Here is a 19,032-nt window from a genome sequence, read left to right as displayed (position 1 = left end):
GAGACTGTGCGTTTCTGGTGTAACTCCGGCAGTTGTTGTTGCCATCCTGTACCTGTCCCGCATGTGTGATGTTCGGATGTACCGATCCTGTACAGATGTTGTTACACGTGGTCTGACACTGCAAGGACGATCAGCTGTCTGTTCTGTCTCCCTGTAGCGCCGTCTTAGGCGTCTCAGTACGGACATTGCAATTTATTGCCCTAGCCACATCTGCAGTCCTCCTTGCAGCATGCCTAAGGCATGTTCACGCAGATGAGCAGGGACCCTGGGCATCTTTCTTTGTGTTTTTCAGAGTCAGTAGAAAGGCCTCTTTAGTGGCCTAAATTTCCATAACTGTGACCTTAATTGCCTACCGTCTGTAAGCTGTTAGTGTCTTAACGACCGTTCCACAGGTCCATGTTCATGAATAGTTGATGGTTCATTGAACAAGAATGGGAAACTGTGTTTAAACCCTTTAAAATGAGGATCTGTGAAGTAATTTGGATTTTTACGAATTCTCTTTGAAAGACTTTGTCCTGAAAAAGGGACGTTTCTTTTTTTGCTGAGTTTATTTGCAGTATTAGTTTAGTTTATTGCCTTGTTGCAAACAGGATGCATGTTTTAGAACATTTTTTATTCTGTACAGGCTTCCTTCCTTTCACTCTGCTAGTATTGTGGAGTAACTTCAATGTTGTTGAGCCATCCTCTGTTTTCTCCTATCACAGCCATTAAACTCTGTTTTAAAGTCATCATTGGCCTCAGTATTGAATTTGTCGATCTGATTTTGCAGATGTAATGTACTTGTCGATCTGGTTTTGCTGAGGTAAGGTAATTTTGAGAAAGGTACTTGCCTTGCCGTTGGCCCGGTTTATCTTGTTCACCACGTCAGCCAGTAGCACCTTCTCCTCCACAGCACTGTTCAGCTTCTGGTACTTAGGGTTCTTATGGATCTCTAGATAGTCTCCTTTGAAAGGCTGGCTCACGCTGAAACAATAATAATGCATGCATTTTATATAGCACTTTCCATGGACCGAAGGACGCAACAGAGAGGAACCCGCAACAATGCATAGACTATACTCAGAGTATTTCGTTTGCCATATTCACTGCTTGGAACATTAGCTTTACATCAAACGTGATGTAATGTATTAATAAAAAATGACGATATGATATACCTGCTGGGGTACAGAGCCTTTTTGTTCTTGAAGATCTCACTGGCCTCCAGTTTCTCCTCGTACACAGCCTTCTTCTCCTCTGTGAACTGGCCCCGGTGCTTCTTGCACTGATCATTCAAAATACACATATTTCACTGGGAAGTTTGTTATATTGATGTCCCCCGTACTGTAAACTATAAAGCCAGAGTGCAACACTGGTTATACATCCGTACAACCAGTTTACAACCAGGTTGTAATCTGGTTATAATGGCATCATATTGACCAGATTTGCACGCTGGGTAGTGTCATATACTATTTGACTCTTATAATAACCTGTAGGATCTGTGATGACCACTTGAAAGAACTGCCAAAGGTAATAACTAACTGACCCTCCAGAGGTGGAAGATCCTCCTGAGCTCAGTGTGAGCTCCCTCCAGGAAGCTGTAAGGCTGGGCTGACCAGGTGTTGTCTATGGGTGACATGGAGGGCACGGTAGTCTTCAGACCCAGGAAGTACTTCTGCATCTGAAGGGAGACCAGCATATATTCAATACCTTCCATTCAGTCTTGGATTAATGTTAAAATTCAGGAACATATAGAACCGGTTTCCCGGGCAAAGATTAAGCCTTGTCCGGGAAACATGTTCAATGGAGATTCTCCATATAAATGGCTTTTTAATGCAGGACTAGGCTTAATCTGTGTCTAGGAAAACATCCCCTTAGTGATTCAAACAAACACTGTCCATCAGTGCTTAAAAGGGATGGACAGCTCCTTCATGCTAGCCTGGTCCCAGATCTGATTGTGTCGTCTTACCAACTCGGACCAGCTTACATTCACGCTCCCACTTACGATTCTCTGGATGATAAAGCAGTAGATCTTCTTGCCAGCGTTGGCCCTAAAGAACTTCCTGTACTCCCGGCGAACCTATAACCAAGGAGACAACTGATGATCATCACCATAGTGATCTGATTTGAGGCCTGACATCACAACAACACTGATTGACATGACACTAGAACAGGGCTCTCCAACACTGTTCCTGGGGAGATGTCCTCCTGTAGGTTTTCACTCCAACCCCAGTTTTAATTAAACCAATGAATCTTATCAAGGGTTGTAAAAAAAATCTATAGTAAGGAAGGTTGGAGAACCCTGCACTAGAACAGGCAGATGTGGTTAGTTAAACAATGAACCTAACGTACAAAGTCATAAAATATTATATGTAAACTGTTGAGCACTCAACTCGACTTTAATCATAATGGGATTTTCTCCCAAATGGTTTTGCTGAAATGAGATTTAAATCACACTGATTGGAGTCAGTTAATTGTTAACAGGTTCGGAGAGCTGCTCTGTGATGTGAAAAGGTGACGTGCACATTGTGCAGTCAATTAATGAGAGGATTGGGGTCACTCAGACTACAATAATACTGGTGAAAAGGACAAGATAATGGAGTAGATATAGCATCAGAAAAAGTGGAAGAAGGAGAAGAAGGAGCGGCTGGGCAGGGCAGGGAGTGGCTGGAGGGTAGGCGGGAGTGGCTGGAAGGTAGGAGGGAGTGGCTGGAAGGTAGGAGGGAGTGGCTGGAAGGTAGGAGGGAGTGGCTGGAAGCTAGGAGGGAGTGGCTGGAAGCTAGGAGGGAGTGGCTGGAAGCTAGGAGGGAGTGGCTAGAGGGTAGGAGGGAGTGGCTGGAGGGTAGGAGGGGGTGGCTGGAGGGTAGGAGGGAGTGGCTGGAGGGTAGGAGGGAGTGGCTGCAAGGTAGGAGGGAGTGGCTGCAAGGTAGGAGGGAGTGGCTGCAAGGTAGGAGGGAGTGGCTGGAGGGTAGGAGGGAGTGGCTGGAGGGTAGGAGGGAGTGGCTGGAAGGTAGGAGATAATGGCTGGAGGGTAGGAGGGAGTGACTGGGCAGAGGGCAGGTATACCTGGAGTCCCCGCCAGTAGGCCCAAATGACGGCGACGGCGTGCTTACGCCTGGCCTCCTCCTTCAGGCACCTTAGCTCCCTGCGTGCCTGTCAGGAAGAAGGAAGTAAAGAGAGGGAAGAAAATGGTTAAAATATGGGGAATAATAAGAGACTGATATGGAGGAGGAGATACTGCCTTGTGTGGGAACACACATCACACAAGAGCCCGGTCTAGTTAAGAGCCTGAAGATAATTTAACCCACTATGGGAAGAATGCAATTATCATGAAATAGACTACAGTATTAGTAAATGTCTATGTACTGTACATCTATATTAGCAATAACTTTTTTTTATTGAAACAGATGGCTGTGTTGGGCATGAGCAAAGTACACAGTTCAAAGTTCACAGTTCAAAGTTCACAAGTCAGTCAGCAGTTTTCTCCAAGGTTCCATACACTGCACACTGAAAAAAAATGAATCACTGCAAGCCTCAAGGAATCAGCAAGCAAAGAGTCACAGCATGCAAAAGGTGAGGCTTGGGCCTCAGGGAGGAATAGAAACACCACATCCCCAAACATCCTGACCTTTGATAACAAAGGAGGAGAAATCAATGCCAGGATAGCTGAGTGTGTTGGTGGTTTGGGGTAGGGCAGGCACAGGGTCTATTCAAGGTTCCAGGCACTGTGTGTGTGTGATGCCCCCCCTCCCCCGATTTGAGTCTGGATCAGCTATAATCCATCAGGCTGCATAGCAAAGAGGCTTAAGTGACTATCTTTACCACACCCCTCCCCCATCCATCCCTAGTGCCCAGGCCTGTCCATTATCTACCAGAGCCAAGGGTCACCAGACCTCCAGCCATCTATTTCTAGATCTTTTCCATTAAACCATTCAAGGTTAGCTAACAGCACCTAGTTGGGCTGAGAGAGCTAGAAGGGGGGCTTAGGGGACTTGTTCCATTCCAGTAGGTTAGGTGACTTTCCCCCCCATTTCAATTCTGTTTTGGCATGCGATGGGACATTGGATGAGGGTTGTATGGCACCTTTTCATGCAATATCGACAGGATGGGTGGTGGTAATGGGGAGGATAGCTAGAGACCTTTTGGGGTCTGCTCAGACCAATGTTTAGCTAATGCAGGGGTCTGGCATCAGTCTGGGTTTATTGATGGCGAAATGGGGAAATGGCAGGTGAGCGGCGGGATATGGATGGATATTGTCGACGACAGGCTGCTTTCCAAATACCTTGGTCCCCTGCCAGCCAGCCCAAATGACAGACACAGCGTGCTTTTCTCGCGCCTCCTTCTTTAGAAACCGCAGTTCTCGCCGAGCCTGGGGAAGTGGTGGGGTTTATGGTTTGTGTTTTGGAAAGAATATACCCGTTGGAATGGGTGTTGGTAGCAATAAGAAGCAGACAGAATGTGTAGCCTACCCCACAATGAAGTAGCAGAAAGATTAAGGCAATGAAGGATAACATTAACTACTCTTTGGAGCTTATGACTGAGTGATAGGAATTAGCACCATTAGTACAAAGTCCAGGTTTCCCTGATGTAGACAGAAGTTAATTGTATCTAATATCAAATATATTGATTAAAACTTTGTGACTACTGTGTATGGCTATTTGATAACACATTAGAACTTGGCATGGTCTGTTTTAGTAGAACAGCTCACATAAATCACTGACGCCACTCTGATTCAGTGGAAGTACTGTGGGCTTTTCCCAGGCTAAGAGACGAGATCCACCAATTAGATGGGCCAATTAGTCGCGAGCGTCGGTCATGTAACAGACTTGATAAATGTGTCAATAAAAGGCATTTGATGATTATCTGGTCAGTTTGTCCGTAAAGCCTTTAGATAAGATGTTGCTGAGATACAAAATAGTGTCAGAGGTCTTCCAAAGATAGCAGTACTGTGTCATCAGTTGACTGCATCCCGTGGTTAAAGGCCCATCAAATATGACATGTTGTGCATGGACCATTTTAAAGGATTATATGTGGCCTCTAAAGCAAAGAATGTCACGCTAAATTGATAAAGTGCGAATGGTAGCATAGGTGCTATGTTGATAAGGGCCTAGGTAATGAACGGTGGCTCTCTATTGTGATATCTAGCAGATAGAATACAGTCCAATCTCAGCATGGTCTATTCTCAGAACTAATGCATCAAAGTGAACACATGATACCCATTTTGATTATCTAATGCAGCCTACTGTACATCAAGTCTCTCACATAGTAAGAGATTACAGCGGAATGCAATGACAAACTTCATCAAGAAAACAACAGACCAAGACAATAGTGGGTTGTAGCACTTTCTGTTGTTCCTAAGGGAAGGAAGTAAGGAAGGTTCCATTGCAGTAAAAAAAACACAGGCTGCTAGCACAGAGAGGTTTATAGTTTAAAGTAGAGGTTGACCGATTAATCGGCAGGGCTGATTTCAAGATCATAACAATCGGTAATCAGCCTTTTTGGATGCCGATTATATTGCAATCGAGGAAGCTGCGTGGCAGGCTGACCACCTGTTATGCGAGTGCAGTATCAAAAGGACCTTGTGGCTGCAATGAGCCAAGGTAAGTTGCTAGCTAGCATTAAACTTATCTTATAAAAAACGTTACCTACACATAGTTTTTGATATTACTAGGTTAACTAGCTTGTCCTGCGTTGCACATAATCAATGCGGTGCCTGTTAATTTATCATCGAATCACAGCCTACTTCAACTTTGCCAAATGGGTGATGATTTAACAAAGCGCATTTGCAAAAAAAGCACATTTGTTGCACAAATGTACCTAACCATAAACATCAATGCCTTTCTTAAAATCAATACACAAGTATATTTCTTTAAAACTGCATATTTAGTTAAAATAAATGTATATTAGCGGGCAATATTAACTAGGGAAATTGGGTCACATCCCTTGCGTTCAGTGCAAACAGAGTCAGGGTATATGCAACAGTTTGGGCCGCCTGGCTTGTTGCGAGCTGTGTTTCTTCCTAATAAAGACCATAATTAATTTGCCAGAATATTACATAATTATGACATAACATTGAAGGTTGTGCAATGTAACAGAAATATTTAGAATTAGGGTTGCCACCTGTTTGACAAAATACGGAATGGCTCCGTATTTCACTGAAATAAACATTTTGTTTTTGAAATGATAGTTTCCGGATTTGACCATATTAAAGACCAAAGGCTCGCATTTCTGTGTGTTTATTATAATAAAGTCTATGATTTGATATTTTATAGAGCAGTCTGACTGAGCGGTGGCAGCAGCAGGCTCGTAAGCATTCATTCAAACAGCACTTTACTGCATTTGCCAGCAGCTCTTAGCAATGCTTGAAGCACAGTGCTATTTATGACTTCATGACTATCAAATCCCGAGAATAGTCTGGCAATACTAAAGTGCCTATAAGAACATCCTATAGTCAAAGGTAAATGAAATAGTCGACGCGTCATTATTCCTATAGTAACTACAACCTAAAACTTCTTAACTGGGAATATTAAAGAACTGGGAATATTTATTTATTTACCTTTATTTTACTAGGCAAGTCAGTTAAGAACAAATTCTTATTTTCAATGACGGCCTAGGAACAGTGGGTTAACTGCCTGTTCAGGGGCAGAACGACAGATTTGTACCTTCTTGGCTCGGGGATTCGAACTTGCAACCTTTCGGTTACTAGTCCAACGCTCTAACCACTAGGCTACCCTGCCGCCCCCAGCTTTCATATGTTCTCATGTTCTGAGGAAGGAACTTAAAAGTTAGCTTTTTTACATGGCACATATTGCACTTTTACTTTCTTCTCAAACACTGTTTTTGCATTATTTAAATCAAATTGGACAACTTTCATCATGTATTTGAGACTATATATATATCATTTATTTATGTATTATATTAACTTAAAGGGTTCATTGTTCATTCACTATTTTTGTAATTGTCATTATTACAAATATATATAAAAATCGTCCGATTAATCTGTAGCGTATTTTTTGGGTCCACCAATAATCGGTATTGGTGTTGAAAAATCATAAAATCGGTTGACCTCTAGTTTAAAGAGGTAAAAATATGTTACTGGGTAACCCTTTCAACAACCTCCAAAATGAAACATTAGTTACAAACAATGGTAGACGAGGGGCGACATTAGTGGACCATGGGACAACAGAGGGATGAGGAGGAGCCATGTCAGTTTCAAGGGGAGGGGCGGGACATGGGGGATGACGGACAGCTGGGACGGCAAAACACGATGGCAGCAGACTTAAATACCTTGGTCCCCTGCCAGTATGCCCATATGACAGACACGGCATGCTTATTCCGTGCCTCCGTCTTTAGGCGCCGCAGCTCCATCCGGGCCTGGGGGTGGCCAGGAGGGTGGAAGGATAGAGGGAGCAGGGAGGGAAGAGTGAGATGAGGGAAGAATTAGAGGGGGAAGAGAGTGAAAAATAGTGATAAAAAGCAGCGGTCGTAAGATCAGCCAGCAGAAGACGACTAGAGGGGAAAAAGCTGTGGAATTGCTCTAGTTTAGCTTTTAGTGTAGCTGGGAGACCTGAGCAGAGCCATGTCTTAAAATACTGTATTTCCCTACCTGGCTCTGTCACAGACAAACCTTGTAAAGGCAAAAAGTCACTGGATGCCCATAATCAGTAGTCCATATATTTTCTTCCCAATATCTTCATTCTACACATCTTTACATTGTCTAATTGCCATTAGGTAGTGTTTGAGCCAGTACCTGAGTCCCGTGCCAGTACGCTGCAATGGTAGTCACTGCCTCCTTGCATCTCTTCTCGTATTTCAGCTGTCGCAAGATCTTGCGGGCCTGGAGAAAAACAATTTGTTTAAAAACATACCTTTACTGCAATGTTATCAAAGAAAAATATGCATTCTTATAGTGTTTGACTAGCATGCTGAGATAAACATACCTTCCACCCTCTGGTGAAGGACTGCATCACTAGTGTAGCGCTCTTGATCTTCTCATATTTCTTTTGTTGCTGAAACAGGACAAGGCAAAAAACACTGAGCTCAATAGACAAGTAAATTCGAACTTCAGTAATCTAAAATCTATAGCTAGCATAATACAGATGTGGTAACTTAATTTGACCACCCTGTTGCATGACATTTCCTGAATAGTAGGAAATGTAAACTTGTAGTTTATTCGAGTTTTAAAAAGGCTTCTAAAGTTTGTAATTTTCACTTTAAAAAATGCAGACTTGATTTGCCCTAAGTAGAAATGTATCAACCCACACAAAAATGTCCATTAATTATGATCCACACAATAATTCACATTTCCTGTTACTGCAGTATTATTTTCCTGCTGTGAGAAACTGGTTAAATGAAGAACCTACACCTGTACAACAGCTCCAGAAATGAATAGGAGAGGAATCATGATTCTCTTCCTGCCTTTCCCCTACTGATTCTGAGAATCATCCAAACTAGAATTTCTGGAAAACCTGGGGACTTTGGGAAAGTTGAAGTTGTGTGTGCCTGCATGTCCATAGTTGAGACAAGCTAACTCACTGCATATCTGCGGTACCAGGCTGCTACCACCACCTGGCTTTTCTTCAGCAGGAGGAAGTGAGTACGACACTTCCACCCCCGGTAGATCTTCTGAATCAGGGTGGCCAGGTCCTCCAGACACGCCCTTCTCCTCTCCTCCAGGGTGAACAGCTGGGGACACAGGAAGAGGGTGGGCATCAAGAGGATGATAGGAACATCAACATGTACTATGATACTAGGGACGCCAGCATAGTCTGTACAATTTAGGAATGAGCGGACATGTTCAATGAGACAGGATGCCATTTTAGAACAATATTGTGTGGTTTTGAAAGCGGCACAAGAACTTGAGATTGATAAGGGGCTTCTATATGTGCCCAAACAGTTCCTCCACCTCAAAGACAGATCTAGGGGATGGGAGTTCAGTGACCTAGACTAGACCCCACCCTACCACCAGCCTGACTGAACCTTCACTGTACAGCTGAGAGATGGAGATACCTAGCTAATCTGGTAAGAAGGTACAGTAGATCAAAGATAAGGACAAACCCCTTTGAGATCAGGCTTTGTTTAGGCTGGCTCCTGGGCTGACTAAAGAGTATGTTGTTCCACCCACCACTGCAGTTTCTAAAAGCCCATGATGCTATGGAGACTAGGCCTAAATGTTCCTTTTTTTCCCCACATGCTCCTATCTGAGCCGCTGTATAATGGATAAGTGAAGCCATGTGTTCTCAGAATGTTCCATAATGTTGGTTAGGCGTCGTAATTAGTAGAGAGGGGCACGACTTCCTTCTTCTAGAAGCCTTTTAACGCAGGTCAAACATGAGAGCATCAGCCAACTGGATTCTGGCATTAGTCTATCTGTACATGAATACATCAGTCTCCTCACATTTATGATCTATAGCTACATCTTCTGTACTAATAAAACTGGACAAATGCCAGTTACAGAGCATGCTGCTCTTTCCAAGGTTAAGGGTTACCGCCAAGGATGTGACTTATGTTATAATTTTTAATTTTTTTATTTAAACAATCACGTAGTACCATTAATACTATCCAAAACAGTAAGAGGGTCCAGATCAACAGGGTGTGTCTCTGCAATATCATGTCATGCTACCGTTCTGGGGTTCCTGATGAAGATTTTGGAGCGTCCGTAGGCAAACTCCTCAGCTGGAACAGAACAGTCTGTCAGCAGCACCTCCACTCCATCCCTACAAGGAGACAGAGGTACAGCTCTTGACTATTCTGTTACGACCCTTCTCTTAACTAGTTAGACATGTCATATACATGATTAAAGATACAACATGGGGAGGGTTATGATGAAGCGGAAAGGACAAAAGATAGGGGACTAAAGGGAGAGACAGACCGAGGGAGAGGAAGAGACAGAGGGTAGATGGATCGGATAATGCAGAGAGAACACAGGCAGCAGGAATGCCATTCTAAGACGATAACAGTCTATATCTGAAGTAACATGTGGGAGGAAAACATGTTGTAACCTCATGAACCACTTACACACCATATAAGGAGTACACAAACTAGACACCTGCCAGCCTGCCATCATAGTGGAGTCTGCCACTAGCACAGTCAGTGTAGTCAGCTTAGCTATCACCATTGAGACCGTGTCTGTGCCTCGACCTAGGTTGGGCAAAACTAAACATGGCGGTGTTCGCCTTAGCAATCTCACTAGGATAAAGACCACCTCCATTCCTGTCATTACTGAAAGAGATCATGATACCTCACATCTCAAAATAGGGCTACTTAATGTTAGATCCCTTACTTCAAAGGCAATTATAGTCAATGAACTAATCACTGATCATAATCTTGATGTGATTGGCCTGACTGAAACATGGCTTAAGCCTGATGAATTTACTGTGTTAAATGAGGCCTCACCTCCTGGCTACACTAGTGACCATATCCCCCGTGCATCCCGCAAAGGCGGAGGTGTTGCTAACATTTACGATGGCAAATTTCAATTTACAAAAAAAAATGACGTTTTAGTCTTTTGAGCTTCTAGTCATGAAATCTATGCAGCCTACTCAATCACTTTTTATAGCTACTGTTTACAGGCCTCCTGGGCCATATACAGCGTTCCTCACTGAGTTCCCTGAATTCCTATCGGACCTTGTAGTCATAGCAGATAATATTCTAATCTTTGGTGACTTTAATATTCACATGGAAAAGTCCACAGACCCACTCCAAAAGGCTTTCGGAGCCATCATCAACTCAGTGGGTTTTGTCCAACATGTCTCTGGACCCACTCACTGTCACACGCTGGACCTAGTTTTGTCCCATGGAATAAATGTGGTGGATCTTAATGTTTTTCCTCATAATCCTGGACTATCGGACCACCATTTTATTACGTTTGCAATTGCAACAAATAATCTGCTCAGACCCCAACCAAGGAACATCAAAAGTTGTGCTATAAATTCACAGACAACACAAAGATTCCTTGATGTCCTTCCAGATTCCCTCTGTCTACCCAAGGACACCAGAGGACAAAAATCAGTTAACCACCTAACTGAGGAACTCAATTTAACCTTGCGCAATACCCTAGATGCAGTTGCACCCCTAAAAACTAAAAACATTTCTCATAAGAAACTAGCTCCCTGGTACACAGAAAATACCAGAGCTCTGAAGCAAGCTTCCAGAAAATTGGAACGGAAATGGCGCCACACCAAACTGGAAGTCTTCCGACTAGCTTGGAAAGACAGTACCGTGCAGTACCGAAGAGCCCTTACTGCTGCTCGATCATCCTATTTTTCTAACTTAATTGAGGAAAATAAGAACAATCCGAAATTCCTTTTTGATACTGTCGCAAAGCTAACTAAAAAGCAGCATTCCCCAAGAGAGGATGACTTTCACTGTAGCAGTGATAAATTCATGAACTTCTTTGAGGAAAAGATTATGATTATTAGAAAGCAAATTACGGACTCCTCTTTAAATCTGCATATTCCTTCAAAGCTCAGTTGTCCGGAGTCTGCACAACTCTCCCAGGACCTAGGATCAAGAGAGACGCTCAAGTGTTTTAGTAATATATCTCTTGACACAATGATGAAAATAATCATGGCCTCTAAACCTTCAAGCTGCATACTGGACCCTATTCCAACTAAACTACTGAAAGAGCTGCTTCCTGTGCTTGGCCCTCCTATGTTGAACATAATAAACGGCTCTCTATCCACCGGATGTGTACCAAACTCACTAAAAGTGGCAGTAATAAAGCCTCTCTTGAAAAAGCCAAACCTTGATCCAGAAAATATAAAAAACTATCGGCCTATATCGAATCTTCCATTCCTCTCAAAATTTTTAGAAAAAGCTGTTGCGCAGCAACTTACTGCCTTCCTGAAGACAAACAATGTATACGAAATGCTTCAGTCTGGTTTTAGACCCCATCATAGCACTGAGACGGCACTTGTGAAGGTGGTAAATGACATTTTAATGGCATCGGACCGAGGCTCTGCAGCTGTCCTCGTGCTCCTAGACCTTAGTGCTGCTTTTGATACCATCGATCACCACATTCTTTTGGAGAGATTGGAAACCCAAATTGGTCTACACGGACAAGTTCTGGCCTGGTTTAGATCTTATCTGTCGGAAAGATATCAGTTTGTCTCTGTGAATGGTTTGTCCTCTGACAGATCAACTGTAAATTTCGGTGTTCCACAAGGTTCCGTTTTAGGACCACTATTGTTTTCACTATATATTTTACCTCTTGGGGATGTTATTCGAAAACATAATGTTAACTTTCACTGCTATGCGGATGACACACAGCTGTACATTTCAATGAAACATGGTGAAGCCCCAAAATTGCCCTTGCTAGAAGCATGTGTTCCAGACATAAGGAAATGGATGGCTGCACACTTTTTACTTTTAAACTCGGACAAAACAGAGATGCTTGTTCTAGGTCCCAAGAAACAAAGAGATCTTCTGTTGAATCTGACAATTAATCTTAATGGTTGTACAGTCGTCTCAAATAAAACTGTGAAGGACCTCGGCGTTACTCTGGACCCTGATCTCTCTTTTGAAGAACATATCAAGACCATTTCGAGGACAGCTTTTTTCCATCTACGTAACATTGCAAAAATCAGAAACTTTCTGTCCAAAAATGATGCAGAAAAATTAATCCATGCTTTCGTCACTTCTAGGTTAGACTACTGCAATGCTCTACTTTCCGGCTACCCGGATAAAGCACTAAATAAACTTCAGTTGGTGCTAAATACGGCTGCTAGAATCCTGACTAGAACCAAAACAATTGATCATATTACTCCAGTGCTAGCCTCTCTACACTGGCTTCCTGTCAAAGCAAGGGCTGATTTCAAGGTTTTACTGCTAATCTACAAAGCATTACATGGGCTTGCTCCTACCTATCTCTCTGATTTGGTCCTGCCGTACATACCTACACGTACGCTACGGTCACAAGACGCAGGCCTCCTAATTGTCCCTAGAATTTCTAAGCAAACAGCTGGAGGCAGGGCTTTCTCCTATAGAGCTCCATTTTTATGGAACGGTCTACCTACCCATGTCAGAAACGCAAACTCGGTCTCAACCTTTAAGTCTTTACTGAAGGCTCATCTCTTCAGTGGGTCATATGATTGAGTGTAGTCTGGCCCAGGAGTGGGAAGGTGAACGGAAAGGCTCTGGAGCAACGAACCGCCCTTGCTGTCTCTGCCTGGCCGGTTCCCCTCTTTCCACTCGGATTCTAACCCTATTACAGGGGCTGAGTCACTGGCTTACTGGGGCTCTCTCATGCCGTCCCTGGAAGCGGTGCGTCACCTGAGTGGGTTGATTCACTGATGTGGTCATCCTGTCTGGGTTGGCGCCCCCCCTTGGGTTGTGCCATGGCGGAGATCTTTGTGCGCTATACTCAGCCTTGTCTCAGGATGGTAAGTTGGTGGTTGAAGTTATCCCTCTAGTGGTGTGGGGGCTGTGCTTTGGCAAAGTGGGTGGGGTTATATCCTTCCTGTTTGGCCCTGTCCGGGGTGTCCTCGGATGAGGCCACAGTGTCTCCTGACCCTCCTGTCTCAGCCTCCAGTATTTATGCTGCAGTAGTTTATGTGTCAGGGGGCTAGGGTCAGTTTGTTATATCTGGAGTACTTCTCCTGTCCTATTCGGTGTCCTGTGTGAATCTAAGTGTGCGTTCTCTAATTCTCTCCTCCTCTCTTTCTTTCTCTCTCTCGGAGGACCTGAGCCCTAGGACCATGCCCCAGGACTACCTGACATGATGACTCCTTGCTGTCCCCAGTCCACCTGGCCGTGCTGCTGCTCCAGTTTCAACTGTTCTGCCTTATTATTATTCGAACATGCTGGTCATTTATGAACATTTGAACATCTTGGCCATGTTCTGTTATAATCTCCACCTGGCACAGCCAGAAGAGGACTGGCCACCCCACATAGCCTGGTTCCTCTCTAGGTTTCTTCCTAGGTTTTGGCCTTTCTAGGGAGTTTTTCCTAGCCACCGTGCTTCTACACCTGCATTGCTTGCTGTTTGGGGTTTTAGGCTGGGTTTCTGTACAGCACTTTGAGATATCAGCTGATGTACGAAGGGCTATATAAATACATTTGAAGAAGAAAATGTTTTGCTTTGACTCTCGACCAATCAGAATGATGCAAATGCATATGGCAGGGCCGGACATACTACCTTTCTCCAGTGGTTTGGCTAAAATCAAAAGCGAAAGAAAAGGCTGATTTACGCCATGATAGAACTGATTCTGAAAAGGGTTTCTGGTGAGGGTTTTGCATTGATCTGTGCCATGTATTGTGGAAATGCTATTTTAAGTAAATACCGTTGTCAGGGCAGTTTGCAGGGCTAAATGAGCAGCGGTAGCTCAATGCACCTTTATAAAAACTACATTCAAAAGTTTGTTTTATTTAAATTAATAATTTAAAATGTCACGGTATATCCTTGTAGGTAAAAATGTCACAAGGATAATTTAGACAAAGCTTTTATTGTTAAAATAGGCCTCAATTCTTTTCCCCCCGCAAAAAAATGTGCGCTCAGGTAACCAAATACTAAAGTCTGTTCGATTAACCGTGCCCATCCCTAATACCTTTACAGTGACTGCAACATGACTTAGAGTGATATTGGCACACAGCATAGATATGGTGCATCTGCCTCAACATGCCCTGGACAAAGTAAAGGAAATTGCTGAGCTGTTAGATGGTCTGATAGTCACCCCAGTGCAACCAGATGTAGCCAACCCAAAACAGCTTGTTGACATCATTGTATCATGGTGGGATATGAATGGGCAATTCATCCATGGATGACTATACTGCTGTTGCTACATTGTTATCCAGTTAGAACACTGCTAAACATGGGAAAGGAAACTGTAAAAGCCCTTAGTGAAAACTGCTGATGTAAAAAGGCTTAATAAATACATTAGATTGAGGAAGAGGTAGATATTTTTACTCGATGATCATCACATGGTAAATAAAATATTCCCAACAGGCAGATAATAACTACAGTGTTTCTGTAAAGGCAGATCTGAGGTCATACCTCGCGGGTCCTCTCCAGTGAGGCCAGGTCTGCTTGCAGAGCATCTTGTACCGCTCCAGACAGGGCTCGTAGGGCTGGCGGAATGCATAGCCTGCCCTCCTCACACGCACATTCTCCATCAGACCCAGGTAACGCACCTGGTGACACACCAGTGAGTCGGTGAAGATGTGGGCTGCCTTCTTATCGTTGGGCTTGATGCACCTGAGGAGAACAGACAGACAGTCAGACACTATTGCATGGACATGCAATGGTAGTCACTGGACCTGATCAGAGTTAACACAGATCTCAGAATACTGCCCCAAGGATCTTAGATTTTTTTTGATCACAACACTGTTCCTTTTGAATACGTGATCCTCAGAGTGAACGGTAATTTACCTGATGTAGGTGGGGTTCTAGGTTTACTGTACCTGATGTAGTTGGGGTTCTTGGTCTGCAGGTTCCTCATTAGTCCCCCGACAGAGGCCTTGAACTGGAAGCCTGCGGTGAGGGGTCTCTTCAGGTTGACCTTCGCAGGGTTTCCCTCAGGAAACAGCTGTCTCATCAGACTGTGGGTGGCCTTGTACATGGCCTGAGATAGGTCTCTGTACAGCAGGTCATTGTTCTTGTCTACAAAGCCCTCCACACGGTACAGCACCTAGACCACAAGACAATTATGAAAACACTAAGACAGTGATGAAAATACTCAGACATGAAGCACAGGAAAATCTGTTATTGCCCCATAAAAAGAACGACAGCCCAGAGAGAGGAGTAGTAGTAGTACTTTACTGTCAATCCTAAACTCATCCTGAGGAAATACTTGCCATGGATTGAATCCGATTAATACAAATGCAGCACTGTTTGTGGGGGATGTTGACCAAATGGGGATTATAAGTCTATTTACCCAGAGTGTCTTTAAAGCAGGATATATTCTGGGCTATTCTGGTCCATCGTGTGTCAAGGAAAACCTCTGCATTACTGATATATTTTTTTTTTACAATCACTGCATGTGATGCACTCCAGGTAATGCTCTTAACCCAATCTGCACGCTCCTCTCCACTCTGCTCGTGTGACTATAATCAGTATTGATCCTATCTTTTCTCCTCGCCAGTGATTACCAGAGTGTCATATCTAGGTTATACATGTCTATGATTCAGTTTAATTCCGGTCCCACCAGTGATGGGTTTAATTTATCCATTTAAATTCAGTCAAGTCAGGAAATAAACCTAAAATTGGACTTGGAAATTTCAGTTCACTTCCTGAATTGAAATGGAATTGAACCCAACCCTGGGTCCCACACAGTCTCCCAGTATATGTAAAGTGTGTTTCTCCTCCCTACTTTCCCAGCGTAGTGTTGGATGCGGAAGCAGCTGTGAGGCAAGCTGTGGTCTGTCAGGAACTTGGAGTTCTTGCTGAGGCGACTCTCAAAGTGCTGGTGCTCAGCACAGATGGTGTTGAGCTTGTCTAGGAAGGTGTCATCAGTCACTGTGCCTGGCCTGAGACATTCCTCATCCAACATGGCCAGGATACCATTCTGGTTCTGCAACAGAGAAGGAGAGGAGAGAGTGGGATTATTATAACACATTCCTCTTAACATATTATTCTGAGAAAACAATTTTCAAAATAAACTCTAAATGTACGATACAGTATTATAATTGTTTTAAACAGAGTCAACTGTGATTACAGCCCAAAGTTAACCCATATTTGAGGTAATCATGTCTGGTCATTAGCGATAAACCATGTGTATATCATGGGAAATTGTTTCAAGGTAATTATTCATGATTATTGTGAAATTGCTTTGTTTTGCTTTACAAGAATCAGATGACATTGAGGGAGACCAACTTACATTCTCAATGAGGTCACAGATAATGGCGTTGTTGAAATACTCAATGTTGGTCCATTCAATGCCCTGTCACAAACAGAGACCAAGAGTTTACAAACAGGTTACTATTTTCTCTTTTTCCCCACTAACTTTCACTTATGTCTTGAGCTTTCTAACAAAGCATTGCCCTGTAGTGTAATCCTGACCTCAACCTAGACTTACTTATACAGACCTGAGTGGCTTAAGAGATAAACCCACTGACCTTCAAGACTCTCAGACAGGCAGCTAACCAATGGGCCATAGAGTACCACAGTACGAGTCATAATACCCATATAACCTAGCGGTCACACACGGAAATGGTTCCAATCGTTTATCCACCATTCATTTTTCCCATAAGTGATTTTAGAAAACCTTCAAATAAGGGCTGTTCTGTGTAGGCTTATCCTGGCGTGATGTTCTGACAACTGTGTAAATCTCTCTAGGACAAGATTACTTTTAGCAATATATTTGCTTGTATTTACCCCCCCCCCCCCCCAAAATTGAAATACTAATTAGCTGCTAATGCGGCTAGCATAAAGAACTACAAAATCCATGATTCTGGACGAGATGAACGAATCAAGGCAAAGGCAAACTACAAGGCAAACTACATATTGTTAGCTAAAAGTAGTAATTCATTAATTTGCTACATTTCTTTAAGTGGACAATTCTGTGAAATGTCTTGTGTAAGTTTTAAATTGACACAATACCTGTTAGCAAAGGTATCAGCTAGAGATGACATGCTGGAGCTTGCAGGGATGTGTAGTCTTGCATGTCTAATGTTAGAAAAAAACAAATGGAACCATTTCCCTGTTTGACCGCAAGGTTTTAGGGGTATTATGACACCTCAACGGTGGGGCTTGATTTAGTCTACAACTTACAGAACAGAGAATCAAAATGCATCATACCGGCTGTATTTCTATAACGTGAAAGTTGTATATACACTATCGTAAAAAAACAAAACACTTATTTCAAAAACAAGGACATTTCTAAGTGACCCTAAACTTTTATACATTAAAATAACAAATTGATCAGAAATACAGTGCAGACATTGTTAATGTTGTGAATGACTACTGTAGCTGAAATATCTACATAGGCATACAGAGAGAGGCCCATTATCTGCAACCAAATAGTACCCGCAAAAGACCAGTCTCAACGTTAACAGTGAAGAGGCAACTCCGCGATGCTGGCCTTCTAGGCAGAGTTGCAAAGAAAAGCCATATCTCTGTCCAGTGTCTGTGTTATTTTGCCCATCTTCATCTTGAATTTTTTTGGCTAGTCTGAGATATGGCTTTTTCTTCGCAACTCTGCCTAGAAGGCCAGCATCCCAGAGTTTCCTCTTCACTGTTAACGTTGAGACTGGTGTTTTGCGGGTACTATTTAATGAAGCTGCCAGTTGAGGACTTGTGAGGCATCTGTTTCTCAAACTAGACACTAATGTACTTGTCCTCTTGCTCAGTTGTGCACCGGGGCCTCCCACTCCTTTACCTATTCTGATTGGCGCTGTTCTGTGAAGGGAGTAGTACAAACCGTTGTAGGAGATCTTTTCTCGTACATGGAATAGTCTTCATTTCTCAGAACAAGAATAGACTGACGAGTTTCAGAAGAAATGTATTTGTTTCTGGCCAATTTGAGCCTGTAATCGAACCCCCAAATGCTGATGCTCCAGATACTCAACTAGTCTAAAGATGTTTTATTGCTTCTTTAACCAGAACAGCAGTTTTCAGCTGGGTTATTAACATAATTGCAAAAGGGTTTTCTAATGATCAATTAGCCTTTTAAAATGATAAACTTGGATTAGCTTAACACATCGTGGCGTTGGAACACAGGAGTGATGATTGCTGATAATTGGGCTCTGTACGCCTATGTAGAAATTCCAGGAATATCAGGAAAACCAGGACATTTCTAAGTGACCCCAAACTTTTGAACGGTAGTGTGTATATATAGAAAACTTGATTGCTGACAAGCAAAACATTGTGGGACTATATCAACAATGGATTACTGAAACAAATACTAAAAGATAATTCCCCCAAAACTATCTTTTAAGCAGTTCACCATATCTGATAGTATCTAAAACATTTGTCTGGCCTGACTGACCAAAGCCATTCAGTCAGATCTGCTGTTGCTGGTTTAACACAGCTGTAGCTTGGGGTTTAAACAGTAAGAGTCCTTAAAATATATTTTCTATTCAATGTATACACATTTATATACACTTCAATAATAGCACAAGACT

The 19,032-nt window shown here is 43.0% G+C and overlaps 1 protein-coding gene across 3 annotated transcripts in view; it reads right to left on the bottom strand.

Annotated features, from left to right (window-relative positions):
* LOC109870799 (unconventional myosin-Ib-like) overlaps positions 1–19,032 on the bottom strand; it is a 149,847-nt gene that overhangs the window by 8,903 nt on the left and 121,912 nt on the right. Inside the window, exons 15-29 of one of the 3 annotated variants that reach the window (XM_031806337.1) lie at positions 16,788–16,850; positions 16,281–16,481; positions 15,373–15,599; positions 14,966–15,166; positions 9,596–9,689; positions 8,509–8,658; positions 7,914–7,982; positions 7,724–7,810; positions 7,261–7,347; positions 4,256–4,342; positions 3,040–3,126; positions 1,979–2,053; positions 1,520–1,654; positions 1,152–1,258; positions 831–963 (exon numbers count right to left, since the gene is read on the bottom strand). In XM_031806337.1, the coding sequence (XP_031662197.1) occupies positions 831–963; positions 1,152–1,258; positions 1,520–1,654; positions 1,979–2,053; positions 3,040–3,126; positions 4,256–4,342; positions 7,261–7,347; positions 7,724–7,810; positions 7,914–7,982; positions 8,509–8,658; positions 9,596–9,689; positions 14,966–15,166; positions 15,373–15,599; positions 16,281–16,481; positions 16,788–16,850 (1,803 nt within the window). The remainder of the gene's footprint in view (positions 1–830; positions 964–1,151; positions 1,259–1,519; positions 1,655–1,978; positions 2,054–3,039; positions 3,127–4,255; positions 4,343–7,260; positions 7,348–7,723; positions 7,811–7,913; positions 7,983–8,508; positions 8,659–9,595; positions 9,690–14,965; positions 15,167–15,372; positions 15,600–16,280; positions 16,482–16,787; positions 16,851–19,032) is intronic. The other 2 variants (XM_031806338.1, XM_031806339.1) reach the window with 2 other exon arrangements.

Source organism: Oncorhynchus kisutch, linkage group LG26 (assembly GCF_002021735.2).
Source record: "Oncorhynchus kisutch isolate 150728-3 linkage group LG26, Okis_V2, whole genome shotgun sequence".
NCBI classification, from domain to species: domain Eukaryota; kingdom Metazoa; phylum Chordata; class Actinopteri; order Salmoniformes; family Salmonidae; genus Oncorhynchus; species Oncorhynchus kisutch.
This window is presented reverse-complemented; position numbering and strand designations above follow the sequence as displayed.